The sequence below is a fragment of the Cricetulus griseus genome, chromosome 4, assembly GCF_003668045.3.
Source record: "Cricetulus griseus strain 17A/GY chromosome 4, alternate assembly CriGri-PICRH-1.0, whole genome shotgun sequence".
NCBI classification, from domain to species: domain Eukaryota; kingdom Metazoa; phylum Chordata; class Mammalia; order Rodentia; family Cricetidae; genus Cricetulus; species Cricetulus griseus.
In genome coordinates this window covers 128,269,377-128,283,016 of record NC_048597.1, presented here as the reverse complement: position 1 = coordinate 128,283,016, position 13,640 = coordinate 128,269,377, and the positions used below count along the sequence as shown (strand labels likewise).

At 45.6% G+C, this 13,640-nt stretch overlaps 1 protein-coding gene across 1 annotated transcript; it reads left to right on the top strand.

Moving 5' to 3' along the window:
• Nucleotides 1-8,176: 8,176 nt before the first annotated feature.
• Nucleotides 8,177-9,481, top strand: Fut4 (fucosyltransferase 4). Its single transcript, XM_027410824.2, has one exon. The coding sequence runs from the start codon at nt 8,177-8,179 to the stop codon at nt 9,479-9,481; it is 1,305 nt and encodes a 434-aa protein (XP_027266625.1).
• The last annotated feature ends 4,159 nt before the right edge of the window (nt 9,482-13,640 follow it).

The window sequence follows — 13,640 nt, the reverse complement described above, 5'->3', positions numbered from 1 at the left end:
CTTGCAGATGCAGAGTGAGTTAGTTTTGTGGAGCCATGTATAGCTACAGACAGTATTACTGTCTCATATACTTAAAAACCTATTACAGGGACATACCTCTTGTTAAATGTTCTTACCACAATAAAATAAACTTGAAAAAAATCACAAGGGACCAAAATTCTGATTCAACCTCATTGTGTATGGACAGGGCTCGATGGCTGGCGGACTTCCCTGTGTTTTGAAACTAAAGGACTCCTCAGCTGCCTTTAGCTTTGTCTACTTTAATTACAGTTCTTGCCTAGAGCACATGTGTGGCCAAAAAGCTCCCTTCTAATTTATAGTTCCTCATTTCATCTCTGTAACTAAAGCAGAGAAAGGATGGCTCTGGCCTACTGCCTCATGCATATGAAACTTGCTTGCTTTTAACCCGGAAGTTTTGTTTGACCATCTGACAACCCTTGGTGAGAAAGACGTAAAGGAAGATGAGCATGAGACGGGTACCTAATGTAATATCTAACCAGGCACAATGGCATGCCCGTACCCCAGCTACTCAGAAGGCTGGGGTGAGAGGATGGCTTGGGCAACAATAGAAAGACACCCCATTTCGAAACAAGAAGTTCAAATAACAATTTACACAAAATAATATTTCAACATGAAAATAATGAAAGAGTCAGGCAAGGAAATTCAGTCCTGGGTGAGAGAGTTACTGGAGGATAAGCCATGCATGGTTTCTAATGTCAACCTTTAGACTCCTATATGGGATTTTTTTTCTGACGCTGTGACTCTGGTGAATGAGATGAATGTGACACCGTGTCCTCTGAGGGCAGAAATTGCTGTATTTGTTTAGTTACACACCATGTGCCTGGCACCTAACTGGCTTATACACATTAAAACATTTTTCACCCTTGCCAAGGAGCCGTCTGCATTTATTCTGCCATTTTCTGTGCCATCCAATAGTTTATAGGTCTGTCATCTTGTTCACTTTAATCCAACAAGTACTTGTTGATATTGAAGGGTCCCAGGCCTCTTTCGGAGGAAGGACCATGGGAACGGGTGTGATGGAGGCCAGCCAGACCTCCTCCTGTGCTGGCCAGCTGCTTGAGAAGAGTGTCTCCACCAAGGAGAATTAGCAGACTTACTAGAGGGCATATCCTTCTGTCCTCTTCCCTGACATATGCTCTGAGTCTGTGGGGGAACTGGAGGTCTGACAGCCAGAGAAGGAGGTTAGCTGAGACCCAAGCCCCCATCTGCAAAGCCCAAGTTAGGGGATAGCCACCTTGTGGACAATGAAATGTTGTGATGAGTGGCAGATACCACAGCTGAGACCAAGCCAAATTGGTCTAGATTCCTGGAACAGAATTTGTGCCAACTCAAGTAGATGTGGGTTGAAGGGAACACTGCTTGCTAGACTTGGTCAGTCATTATCATTTTTACCCAACAGTTATAGACACACTCATGTAATCTTAGTCATCACCTTATAATTCAAAACCTTTTGCATTATCTGAATCCCTGAAGAAATTGAATCACTTAACTAGTACCTCATGAAGTACAAAATTAATAGCAATGCTCATTCATTTATTTGGTAAATATTCATTAGGCACAAGCCATGTGCTGCACTGTGTGACAGTTAATGTGTTTAGAGTATCCATGGGCCAAAATGCTGGGCGTTGGTGGTGCACACCTTTAATCTCAGCACTTAGGAGGCAGAGGCAGAGGATCTCTGTGAGTTCGAGACCAGCCTGGTCTACAAGAGCTAGTTCCAAGACAGCCTCCAAAGCCACAGAGAAACCCTGTCTCAAAAAACCAAAAATAAATAAATAAATAAAAATAGAGTATCCATGGGTGTTTGTAATATTTAAGAATTTCATGACATTACATAATACATAGTGTATGTTACAGCTGGCTAGCAGAGGTAGATGCTCATAATAGAATTACATTTCCATCAGTCATGAAAATGCTTCTTAATTCATATTCTCCAAGTCCTTGTATACATGGTGTTTTGGTTTGGATGAGAATGTCCCCCATAGACTCATGTGTTTGAGCATTTGCTTTCCAGTTGGTGACACTCTCGAGGAGGTTTAGGAGGTGTGGTTTGTTGGAGAAATTTGTCACTGAAGGTGGCTTTGAGAATGTAAAGGGTCTTGCCATTTCCAGCTTTCTCTCTGATTCACACTTGTGCTGGAAGATGTGAGCTCTCAGCTTTCACTCTTGCTGCCACATCTATTACTTGGTGTCATGATGAGCTCTTCTTCCTCTGGAACTCTAAGCCCATATAAACTCTTCCTTCAAAAAGTTGCCTTGGTCATAGTGGTTTTTTTCCCAGGGCAACAGAATGCTGAACTTCAGAGAGACACCCATCTGTTTCTACCAAACTTCACTGACATGGAAGATAAACAAACCTTTCTCCCTTGCCCTGCCATCACTGAACTTGTGGATGTATATACCGGACATGAACAAGCACAGGCCCACCTTGCAGAGTCCAGAGAGAATTTCAACTACATCTCTGTGTGGTACCTTACCAGCACTTATGGTTCTCAAAGGTGGCTGAGCTTCAGCTCCCTTCCCAGTCAGAACAACTTCGTTTTGAGTAAGTCTTGTATTCCACATCCCATAACTTTTATATGTGACTATAAATGACCACTACTTCAGGAAAGAGTTGTGTTGAAGAATAAAGAGACAAATGGTTGAATTGTTTAAAACTGTGCAAATATTTCTGATTTTGCCTCAAATTTACTTATGCTCATTTTTCTGAACACTCAAAATTCTTGCAATACTAGTTCAGTCAAGGAAGAGTACAGGTAGAAGGTGTGCATAAAGCTTAAAACTATAAAGTTGAGTGCAACAAATTCTTATATGGACTATAACAATTCAAGGCTAGTGAAATGGTTCATTTGAACAAAAAAGAAAAGCACATGTGTTCATTTTTTCCTAACTTTTTTCAAGAAGTTAGTGGGGCAGGGACTAGATGGCTTGGTGGATAAGGGTCTGCTACTCAAGTATGCAAAGTTCAGATTGCTATGTAGGATTACAGGATTTATGTAGAGTCAAATAGAGTAGCATGATTCAAGATGGCAGACAGAGGAATCCGGGGAGTCTTACAGGTCAGCTGGCCTGATGTACATATGAAGTGAAGAACAAAAGATCCATTTCAAATAAGGTGAAAAGCAAAGGCCTGTACCCAGGGTTGTCTTCTGACCTGCATACACACACACACACACACACACACACACACACACACACACACACACAAGCACACACACCACCACCGCCAACAGCAATAGAGAATATAACAGGGTAGTTGATGTTCATCCTAAGCAATTCCTAACAACTTTAAACTAATTGTTCTTTCCCTGCCCATTTCCCAGTCAGGCAGATAAAAAAAAGTGTTCCTGACAAAGGAAACAACCTGCCTGTTTGCCTTCCCTGCCACACCTGCTCACCCGCCCTTCCCCTTGAGGATAAGAACAAACTTACTAATATCAAACTGGACTTTGAACTGCCTCTATCTCTCTTCAGGAAAGCACATTTGAGAGGTCTGCATTCAGCTTCAGAAACCTTACATCCACCCCAAAAATGTCAGCGCCTTTGAGAGCAGCCGGGCTCTCCCAGAGTTTAGGGACAGACTGAGGCCATCAGAACATGTTCTGGGTCTTCCGCAGGACACCATCTCTCTCTCTCTCTCAATCTGGTAGGAACACTAAGGTAGTCTTAGGAAGAACTGGTGTGGTTTCCTGATGGGCATGGTGGCATACACCTGTAACCCCAGCACTTGGAGGTGGAGGCAGGAGAATCAACCTTGGCTGCCCAGTGAATTGAGGCCAGCTGGGGCTCATGGGACCCTGACTCAAAATATAAAACAAAAACAAACAGAAAAGTCAAATGACCTATTTCCATGGAGGAAGAACAAAACAATGTGTTTGACTTTAGGAATTACAGTTGTGTCCTTTCCCAAAGAGTCTGGTCCTTTAATGAAACTGGAGGCAAACAGGCAGCCTTTGCACACTTGACCATTGATTGATTGGCCTACGCATTATGAAGTGTTTCTCTACACAAACCTCAGCATCCGAAAGCCCTTCCTCTATAACTGACTTGGCTGTTCATGCAGACAATTGAAAGCTGATTCCCCCTGGGCAATGTTCTGTGAAAACTGGGAGGCCTGAGAGCTCATTTAGTCCATCCTCGTCATCTCCTAGTAAATCTCTCACACATGGGAAGAGGCACACTTTTGCCTGACTCACATCACTTTCTACCCATTTTTATTCCATGAAATTTAGATGGGGTCATTTCAAGCCCTTCTCTTCTGTCTTGAGAAGGTTTTAAAAAGAGCCCACATCCCCCTGGCCATTGTTGTCTGAATGTATATTTGGGCTGCATCAATCTTAGTGACCTAATTGAATGAGTTTGAAGCCTAATTAACACATGTCTGTAATTTTCCACTGAAAGCCTATGGGGTGTCTCAAGGTCACAGTAAGCCATTCCCACAGTCTCATTCTCTTAAACCCAGTCACTTTCTCATAGGGAATAGATACTGCTAGGTAATTTCAGCAATACACTACGAGTCCCCATTCATCATTCGTCCATTCAGTGGGGTGGTCACTGAGATGATGACAACTGCTAGGTGATTGGTTTGGTGCTGTGGATGGAGTTAGGATTGAAGCAGTCACCATCCCCTCCCCATGAAACAGCACTCACAAACACGCCCAGGGGGTAATTTACACGGAACAGATACATGTGGGTATCGAGAAAGCCTTCCCAATTAGTACCTAGAATACCTTCCCAGAGTACCCCTTAGGTGCCTTCTCTAATGTTCTCCCCATCCTCATAGCTATTGCCACAGTTTAGGCCTTCTTTGGTTCACATTTGAATTCCATCAGTAGTTTTTGTTGAATAAAGAGGAAGAGAAGCAGCGGTTGAGCTGGAAAAGCAGCTGACACATAGGAGATGTGTTTTGTTTAGAGAAATGACCTCCAGGCCATGAGATCAGGCATCAAGAAGGCAGGAAGAGCACTAGACGGAAACAATACAATATATGGGGATATGTGTGATAGCATCATACAAAGGAGGGAAAAGCTTCCATTTAAAACCTGGAGAGTAGCTGACAGTGGCAGAGGCAGGTGGTTCTCAGAGGCCAGCCTGGTCTACAGAGCAAGTTCCAGGATAGCCAGGGCTACACAGTGAAACCCCCATCTGAAAAACCAACCAAACAAACAAAAAATCTAGAGAGGAGCTTCATTCAGAGAGAGGAGGGGAGGGGACATTCAGAGAGAGGAGAGGATGATAGAGGTAGCCAGAGGCGCCTCTACAGGGAGCAACAAGATAAATATCACTTTTATGAGTTGGGGTGAGAGGGTGCTTCCAGGAAGCTTTACATCATGGTATGATTTAATTCAATATAGCACATGTGAATAAGAGCACAGAAGAGTCAGATACCATAAATTGAAACCTGCCAAGTCATATTGCACAAACTGGTTCTTAACTCTTCCAGACAGAGCTGCAGGGAGGCGTTGGCCTGACTCTCCAGGCCATCGAATCTGGTCTAAAGGGGCAGACCCATGTTCTCACAGTTTTCCTGCTGTTTTCCCTTCTGCTCTGGCTTCACTCAGCTCGTCCTTTACTGATGGCTTAATGATTTTCTAGGAATATATAAAAGAACATCTGTAGTGAAAAACTTGTATTTCTTTAACCAACACACCTGTTCACCAGAGCCTAACTGTCTGTTGCCTAAAAGGCAACTGTCTGTTGCCTAAAAGGAAAGCAACCCACCCGCTTTGCTTAAAACAGAGAAACCCCATCTCGAAAAACCAACCAACCAAACAAACAAACAAAAAACACCCCATGCTGTTTGTTCCTTTATAGCTCTTATATTAATAAAAACCAACAGCGAGCCAGGACTAGTGGTTCATGCCTGTAATCCCTGGATTCAGGAAGTAAAGACAGGAAGATTAGCTATGTAGTCAGCTCAAGGACAGCCTGGGCTACAAGAGGCCCTAACTCAAACACAGACAGTGGGAAATTGCGGAAACTTCTATTTCCAAATAAAAATTGTTGAATTTCATTTTTATTTCATTTTTTAATTTAAAACATTATGCTAGAAACACCATAAAATGTTGTAAGGTATGGGAAGAGAAAACTACTAGACACATGAGTCTAATCTGTAATTTCCACTCTGTTGCTGAGTGCTGGTAGGAAGAGCTACCAGAAGACACTTCGAGAAGCTTCTACATTTGAGTCTTGGTTCCTCAAGACCCATATGGTGGAAGGAGAGGCTCCGTTTCTGCCAATTGTCCTCTGATCTCCCCGTGTGTGCCATGGTATTCAAGCATCCCTTCCTCTCCACACACACACACACAATAAATGAATGAAAATGTAATAAACATTTGAAAAAATAAAACAAATCAACGAAAATGCATCCAAATGGAAAATCCAGGTATGTTTCCTGTACTGATGATAAGAAGGGCTTTGTTTCCAACAGGTTCTCCAGAGCTTATACGGATACCACACTGTAGGCTGCTGGAACTGTTGGCTGCACATCAGGGAGCTTCTAAAACTCTTCTTAAAATTGCTTCCTCGACTTAAATCAGCTCCCCCCACCCAGAATTCCACCTAATAACAGCTGACTCAATAATAAGAAAGGGTCTAGTCCAGGAAGTCACAGTCTAGCCCTGGGGCTAAGCTTTCCAAGTGATTGCAGATAAGGATGACTGGTTGTGACCATCTGGATACATGTGAAGAACTGATATAGCCTTTGCTTGGGCACAAGAACATTTATCTGATTCACCATTTTATAGTCCCAAGTATTTTGCATTACCTTCTTGGGAAATTGTTTCCCAAATGATTAAAAATAGTGATCCTCATTCACTCAGCTAAGAGTAGAATGTTCTCAAAACACAGTGGCCATTCAAGTTTTATTTCCCCTCAGGCCCTCAGGCCCGCAGGCCCTCAGTACCAGGAATGCTGTTGGCCAGCAATTGTGTGGGTATAGGGGAATGGAGTTCCTATAGTTCACCAGGTTTTGCATCAGAGACCATGATATAAGATATATAACTCAAGGATTATATAAAAGGCATTCAGCCACATTCACATTGTAGGCATCAAATTGCTTATGAAAATCAGAGTACACTTTAAGTTAGAATTAGTTAACTGGGGCTATAATCCCCATGGCAGTATGCTCCACATGCCTGCTTGTGACTTGTCTGTTTATATTTAAAAGTTCTTATGTGTCATCCTTCCATTGAATATTCACGTTCAGAAATCTGTTTGCTGCGCTGGAGAGATGGATGGCTCAATGCTTAAGAGTACTTGTTGCTCTCACAGAGTGTACACACGGTGAGTCACAATCGTGGGGACCCAATGTGCTCTTCGGACCTCCATGGCACCAGGCATGCTCACAGTACACATACAGGCAAACCATCCATACACAAAAAGTAAAATAAAATCTAAAAAAATCAAACTGTAAATACATGGGGTGGAGAAACGGAAACAAATTTAGATTGCCTTATTGGGTAAAGTCACGTGTATGATCCGTTTCAGTGAAATAAAACCCTTAAAAACTTTTTTCTTTTCTTTTTTGATGGGAGTCAAGAAAAGAATGTATTTCCATAACTCAGATAACACTTTCGCCTTCTGTACTGTGATGGACCCGCTAGCATCTTTTGGAATGTTCTTGGGACCTGTCACACTGCTCCGGGCAGGTGCCTGACTCCACAACCGGTCTGTTTTGCAGGCCCACGAGGTCTGGACTACATTCCAGCTGTTCTAGGGTTTGAGTCCCACCCCCCTCCCGCCCCGGCCGTCACTAGCCCGGCACAGGGCAATACGGAAGGAAGCTGATTCTGCTCTGAGTTCTGCATTCCCACTACCACCATACCACCCGCTCTAAACTTCTGGGGAGCTCTCGAGTCCACTACTCTGAAAGGCGAGGGCTTAAGCGACCTAGGCGCTGGGACAGCGGACACGCACCGTGAGGCCGGGACCCCTGGTGAGGGTCCAACCGAGAGCAGCCCAGGAGCCCTCGCTGGGGAACCAGCGCAGGCGCAGCAGGAAACGCCTGGGGCCGGGCCCTGCAGGTCTGGGGGCGAAGTGTCTGGGAGGGACAAGGTGGCGCCGGGCCAGGCTGTCCGCCCAGCTCACCTCGCCCTGGACCTGGGAGGGGCGCGGCACCGCCCGCGGGCCTGTTGATGCCTGGCCCGCCCCTTCCATGGCCCTGGCCGGCCACGAGCGGCAGTATGAGAGCCGGTGCCGCCCCTCGCGGTCGGTGGACGCGTGGCGAGCTGAGGCGGCCGCTCCTGGGCCCTGCATGGGGACGCCGGGGACCCGGCAACGCGCACGAGTGCGCCCAGGCTGGAGATTACGCCGGAGCTCCTCTGCGCTGGCTGCAGCCGGGCTGCTCTGCACCGCTTTGACCGCCTGCATCTGCTGGGGACAGCTGCCGCCACTCCCCTGGGCATCTCCAGCCCCGCCGCGCCCGGTGGGAGTGCTGCTCTGGTGGGAACCTTTTGGGGGGCGCGGCGGCCACCCTAGGTCTCCCCCTGATTGCAGCCTGCGCTTCAACATCAGCGGCTGTCGCTTGCTCACAGATCGCGCGGCCTACGGGGAGGCTCAGGCAGTGCTGTTCCACCACCGCGACCTGGTGACGGGACTCTCCGACTGGCCCCCGCCCTGGGGAGCCCAAGTGCGCAGGGACGAGGCTCTGGAGCAACGTGTGTTCGACGACCAGGAGGGAGCGGCGATGCTAGCAGGCGAAGCCCTGGAGACCGCAGGCTCTAGACCCCCGGGTCAACGCTGGGTGTGGATGAACTTCGAATCGCCCTCCCACTCCCCTGGGCTGCGGGGCTTGGCTAAGAATCTTTTCAACTGGACGCTGTCCTACCGGGCCGACTCAGATGTCTTCGTGCCCTATGGCTTCCTCTACCCCAGAAGCCATCCCACTGACCAGCCGCCAGGCCTGAGCCCCCCGCTGGCCCGCAAGCGGGGCCTGGTTGCCTGGGTTGTGAGCCACTGGGATGAGCGCCAGGCGCGGGTCCGTTACTACCGCCAGTTGATCCAGCATGTGCCTGTGGACGTGTTTGGTCGGGCGGCAGTCGGGAAACCAGTGCCAGCCAGCGGGTTGCTACACACTGTGGCCCGCTACAAGTTTTACCTGGCCTTCGAGAACTCACAACACGTGGATTACATCACTGAGAAGCTGTGGCGGAATGCCTTCCTGGCTGGGGCTGTGCCAGTGGTGCTAGGTCCTGACCGTGCCAACTATGAGCGCTTCGTGCCTCGTGGATCCTTCATCCACGTGGATGACTTCCCTAGTGCTGCCTCCCTGGCTGCCTACCTGCTCTTTCTCGACAGAAACCTGGCTGTCTATCGCCGCTACTTCCACTGGCGCCGGAGCTATGCGGTACACATTACCTCTTTCTGGGATGAGCCATGGTGCCGGACATGCCAAGCTGTGCAGACCTCTGGGGACCAGCCCAAGAGCATCCAAAACTTGGCAAGCTGGTTTGAGCGGTGAGGCCACTCTGTTGTGAATTGACTACATCTCCTTGACTGAGTTTTCCTAATACCCAATTTTGCTTGATGGGAAAAAGATGAGTTACCAATTAATATTGTTTAGCACAAGGATGGGATGGGGGAATTCCCAGGCCCTTGTGACTTTGAGCTGGGCTGGCTCTCTGTTAAGGACCAGTGGTGTCCTGGATGTGGAAGGAGCCCTTTCCTTACCTGCCATCCATGTGAAGAAGTGGCTTTTCTGTCTGGCCACGGGCCTTAATGGGGATCCACGTGGCCTTTAAATCTTAGACATATTTATTTGTTCTCTGACCCATGGTTGGTTGAACCAGTGTTTTTGAAAGCCAGAGGGTATGAGATAGTGAAAGAACTGTGCCCACAAGTGGATCTTTCTTTGAAGGTTGGATTCCTCAAGCCCTCCAATCCTGGAAAAGATAAGCCATAGATTTCCTTCACCAGCTGTGTGTGTGTTCCCAGCCTGTGAACAGAAACAAGAGGCAAGATTAGCCTCAGCAGAAAATCAAGATGAAGATATGGGTGCACCTCACTTCACACTAGAAACCTATTCCTGAAAAGCTGCATTTAAGCGACACCCCAAATTCATGACCCCAAGGGAGTGCAGTATTTAATAGAAATAAATGGAAAGTCCCTTTACAATGTGAATGATCATCTAATTGTTTCTTCTGTCTTTATATTTCCTATAACCTGGAGTGAGAAAAACATTAAAAATACACATGTGAAAAAGTACACATAATTTTCTTGCCCTTTTCCTAACCAGTGTTTACAACGCAAGAGACGTAAAAAACAACATCATGTTCACCATATTTCCTGCCTTTGCTGGGCCTGGAATTTAAGCTGGGATGTTAGTTCTTCAGCAGTGTTGGCGGTGCTGTGCAGAGAGAACAGTAAAAGAGACTTTGTTGAACTATGGGTCTGTGCAAAAGAAAAAAAAAAAACCTTTTGTGGTATCTGTATATGACTGTTCTTTTTCTGTCCAGTTTTTTGTTAAATGGAACTGAACTAGTGCCTTCAAATTAGTTGTCTGTTCTTTAAAATCTGCAGGTTCTCTTATGAATCTGCATCTCAGTACACTGGTTCTGGTGCCTTTGAGCCTATGCTGTGGGACCAATCTTGAAAATACAGTCACTGACTTTCCAAGTTCAACAGATGTCAGTCGGTGTGCCTACTTGTGCCAAACACTGGGTTTGAGCTCCCCAGGAAGGTACAGAAAGGTGTAAGAAGTGCCTTCTCTTGGGGCTTCTATAATCTACCACTGCCACAGTGAATAGGGATTTTAGTCACAAAAATAAAGCATCATTCATAAATCAAAAGGCCTCATGCTAGGACCTTCGATCACTGTTATGGGCAGGGTCCAAGATAATTATCTTTATATAGAGTTCTGCTGCTGCTCTGTTAGGACAGTTGTCTGAGTTCAAGAGCTTTTACATGAAAGCTTGTAAAACTCACTTAGGCCCAGGTGCTTCTATTCTGTCCTTTCCATAAAGGGGGTAATTAAAAGTGTGAATAACATTTCCTCCTTCAAGTGTTATAGTGGGGGCAGAACTGCAATTACAGAATACCAGCCACCTAGCCAAGGCAAAACAAAAGCTGGATTTTGTTTGTTTTGGTTTTTCAATATAGGGTTTTTCTGTATAGTTGTGGAACTCTCTTTGTAGACCAGGCTGCCCTTGAACTCAGAGATCTACCAGCCTCTGCCTCCCAAGGGCAAGGATTAAAGATATGCATCACCATACCCAGCTTAAAAGTTTTGTTTTTAAATGAGTATTGATGAAATATTGGTCAAAGGTTTCAGTGTTGGAGATCTACACTGGGCAGAGGGAGAGAGTTTAGGACTTGGTAACCTGATAAGCTTTGCCTTCCAGCTGGGGCAACACTGGGCTGAGGAATGACCCTGAGCACAGAGTCCTCTTGAAGTGGGGGAAGAGAACACCTAGTGATTTACTGTGATAAGGAAGTAGTGATGCTTCACATGTATCAGGCAGCTGGTTAAATACACATGTATTTATAATCATGTTTCCTTCTTTCTTTGCAGTGATTGTAAGATGCCCTCATATGCATTTTACATTTCTTGAAAATAAATGTCAAGATCTATTACAGAACTAATCTTCAAAAAGGAAGGTTAGTTATACCATATTGTGTATTTCAAGTAAGTTCTTGAAGCTGAGCCCTATTTCAGGATCATACAATTCCTAATAAGCTTGTATTTTCAGACTAGAAGTGCCCATGGTATTTTCCTGAAAAAATTGTTTTGGTAAAGCTCTGTAATTAAATTGTTATGGATTGTTTCACCTATACCTTTTGCATTAAATCATATAAAATTAGCCTATGTTTATGGAATGTTTATTATGAGGAGGAGTACTTCTGAATGTGTCATATATTTCAATTGTATTTTCTGTAATTGTCATGGCTCTTTTTTTTTTTTTTTTTTTTTGGCACAAGCTTTCCTTTCAAAATGATCCCGAATGAAACATTTTTACCCCTGGATGACCCTCATTCCATGAGGGAATCTGGAAGGATATATTCTCCATAGCCAGAAGAACTTGCTGGCAGTGCTTAGATTCTTTTGTATTCTCAAGCCCTTCCCTGACAGTAAGAGGAAGACAGTTAGGGTGCCAGAGTGACTTCAGGAAAGAGCTTGCCATTGCCAGCCAGAACCTGAGACTGTGGCTTGGCTTATTTAAGTTCTGAGTTGTGGCTTCCTTTGTAAGGTGAATGCCCCTAGGAAACCATCCAGGCAAAGTTGTTAGGTGCTATGCCATTGCAGAACCAAATCTCTGAAGGCTCTCAACCAGAGCTCAGCAGACATTTTCTGTGTAGGCCAGAGTGACTATTTTATGCTTTGCAGACTGGAGAGTGGATGGCCTGTATTCACCTCTGCTGTGGGAGTACAGGAGCATCCTGGAGGATACAGAATCCAGCAGGGACGCTGGGGTCAGAGTTCCCCAACTCAGCCCTAGGTTGTTTATAGATGATGCAAGATATTTTGGAAACTTAATTGTTTTTTAAAAGTATAACTTGATGGGCATCCCTTGAAAGGGATTTAATAATTAGGATTTAAGAACTCTGGAGGTGGATATAACTGGTCCTAGACCAGCTTTGCAACATTCCCTAGTTGTCTGATCTTGGGCAAATTATTGAGCTTTTCTGTGTTTTGGTAATCTCATCTCTAATTGAAGGTAATCATGTGTGGAGGTACAGAAGGGGGTGAAATAAGACCCTCTACATAGCCCTGGCCCTGAGTATACGCCTAGAAACTGATAGCTGAAATTACCTCCAGTCCCTCCCACAGACGGAGGCACCTCTAAAGGACTTGCCTAAGGTGACAGTACATGCCTTGTGTGTGTCACACCCCTTGAGCCACTGTCACTTGAACTGCAAAATAAGGGGGCTGAAAAAAAAGCTCTTGGGACCTTCTGGTTCCACTAGCTTTCATTCTGCTAATTGGCTCCCTGGAGCTTAGAGAGTTAATTAACCTCTGGTGGGTTCACACCCAGGAGCAGGAAACTGGCAGCAAACCAGGGGATGGGGTGGGGGAGGAGGGGAGAATGTGGATGTTAGCTTCAATTAGTGTGTGTGTGTGTGTGTGTGTGTGTGTGTGTGTGTGTGTGTGTGTGTTACTTCCAGGTTAGTGTGTGTGTGTACTTCCAGACACCCAGAAGAGAAGACAAGTTCTTGGTGTTGTTTGGTGAATAAGAGCGCAATATACATTTCAGGGCACTCATGCCTGCTCTCAGGGACCTTTAAGCTATATGGCCTCTTGACAAATCCGGCCTTTTCTTTTTTCCTTTTTTTTCTTACTTCTTTTCTTTTTTTGGGTTTTAGAGACAGGGTTTCTCTGTATAGCCCTGCCTGTCCTGGAACTAGCGCTATAGACCAGGCTGGCCTCGAACTCACAGAGATCTGCCTGCCTCTGTCTTCCAAATCCTGGGATGAAAGGTGTGCAACACCACTGCCTGGCTCAGAAAAACCAGTCTTTCGTAGAGTGGAGTCTGTGTGTTTACTGGTTCTGTACTGGTTTGCCTGTGTGGAGCTGTACCAGGCCTACCTCAGCTTTCTCATTTTATGGTGACCAGTTTGTAAGGGTACACTCCTGGCTTCTAATTGGGCTTGTTTTCCCACATGCTCCTATTTTCTCAACAGTA

Coding starts and splice junctions, on each gene's coding strand:
- Fut4 (XM_027410824.2), top strand. CDS start 8,177: ATGGCCCTGGCCGGCCACGAGCGGCAGTATGAGAGCCGGTGCCGCCCC.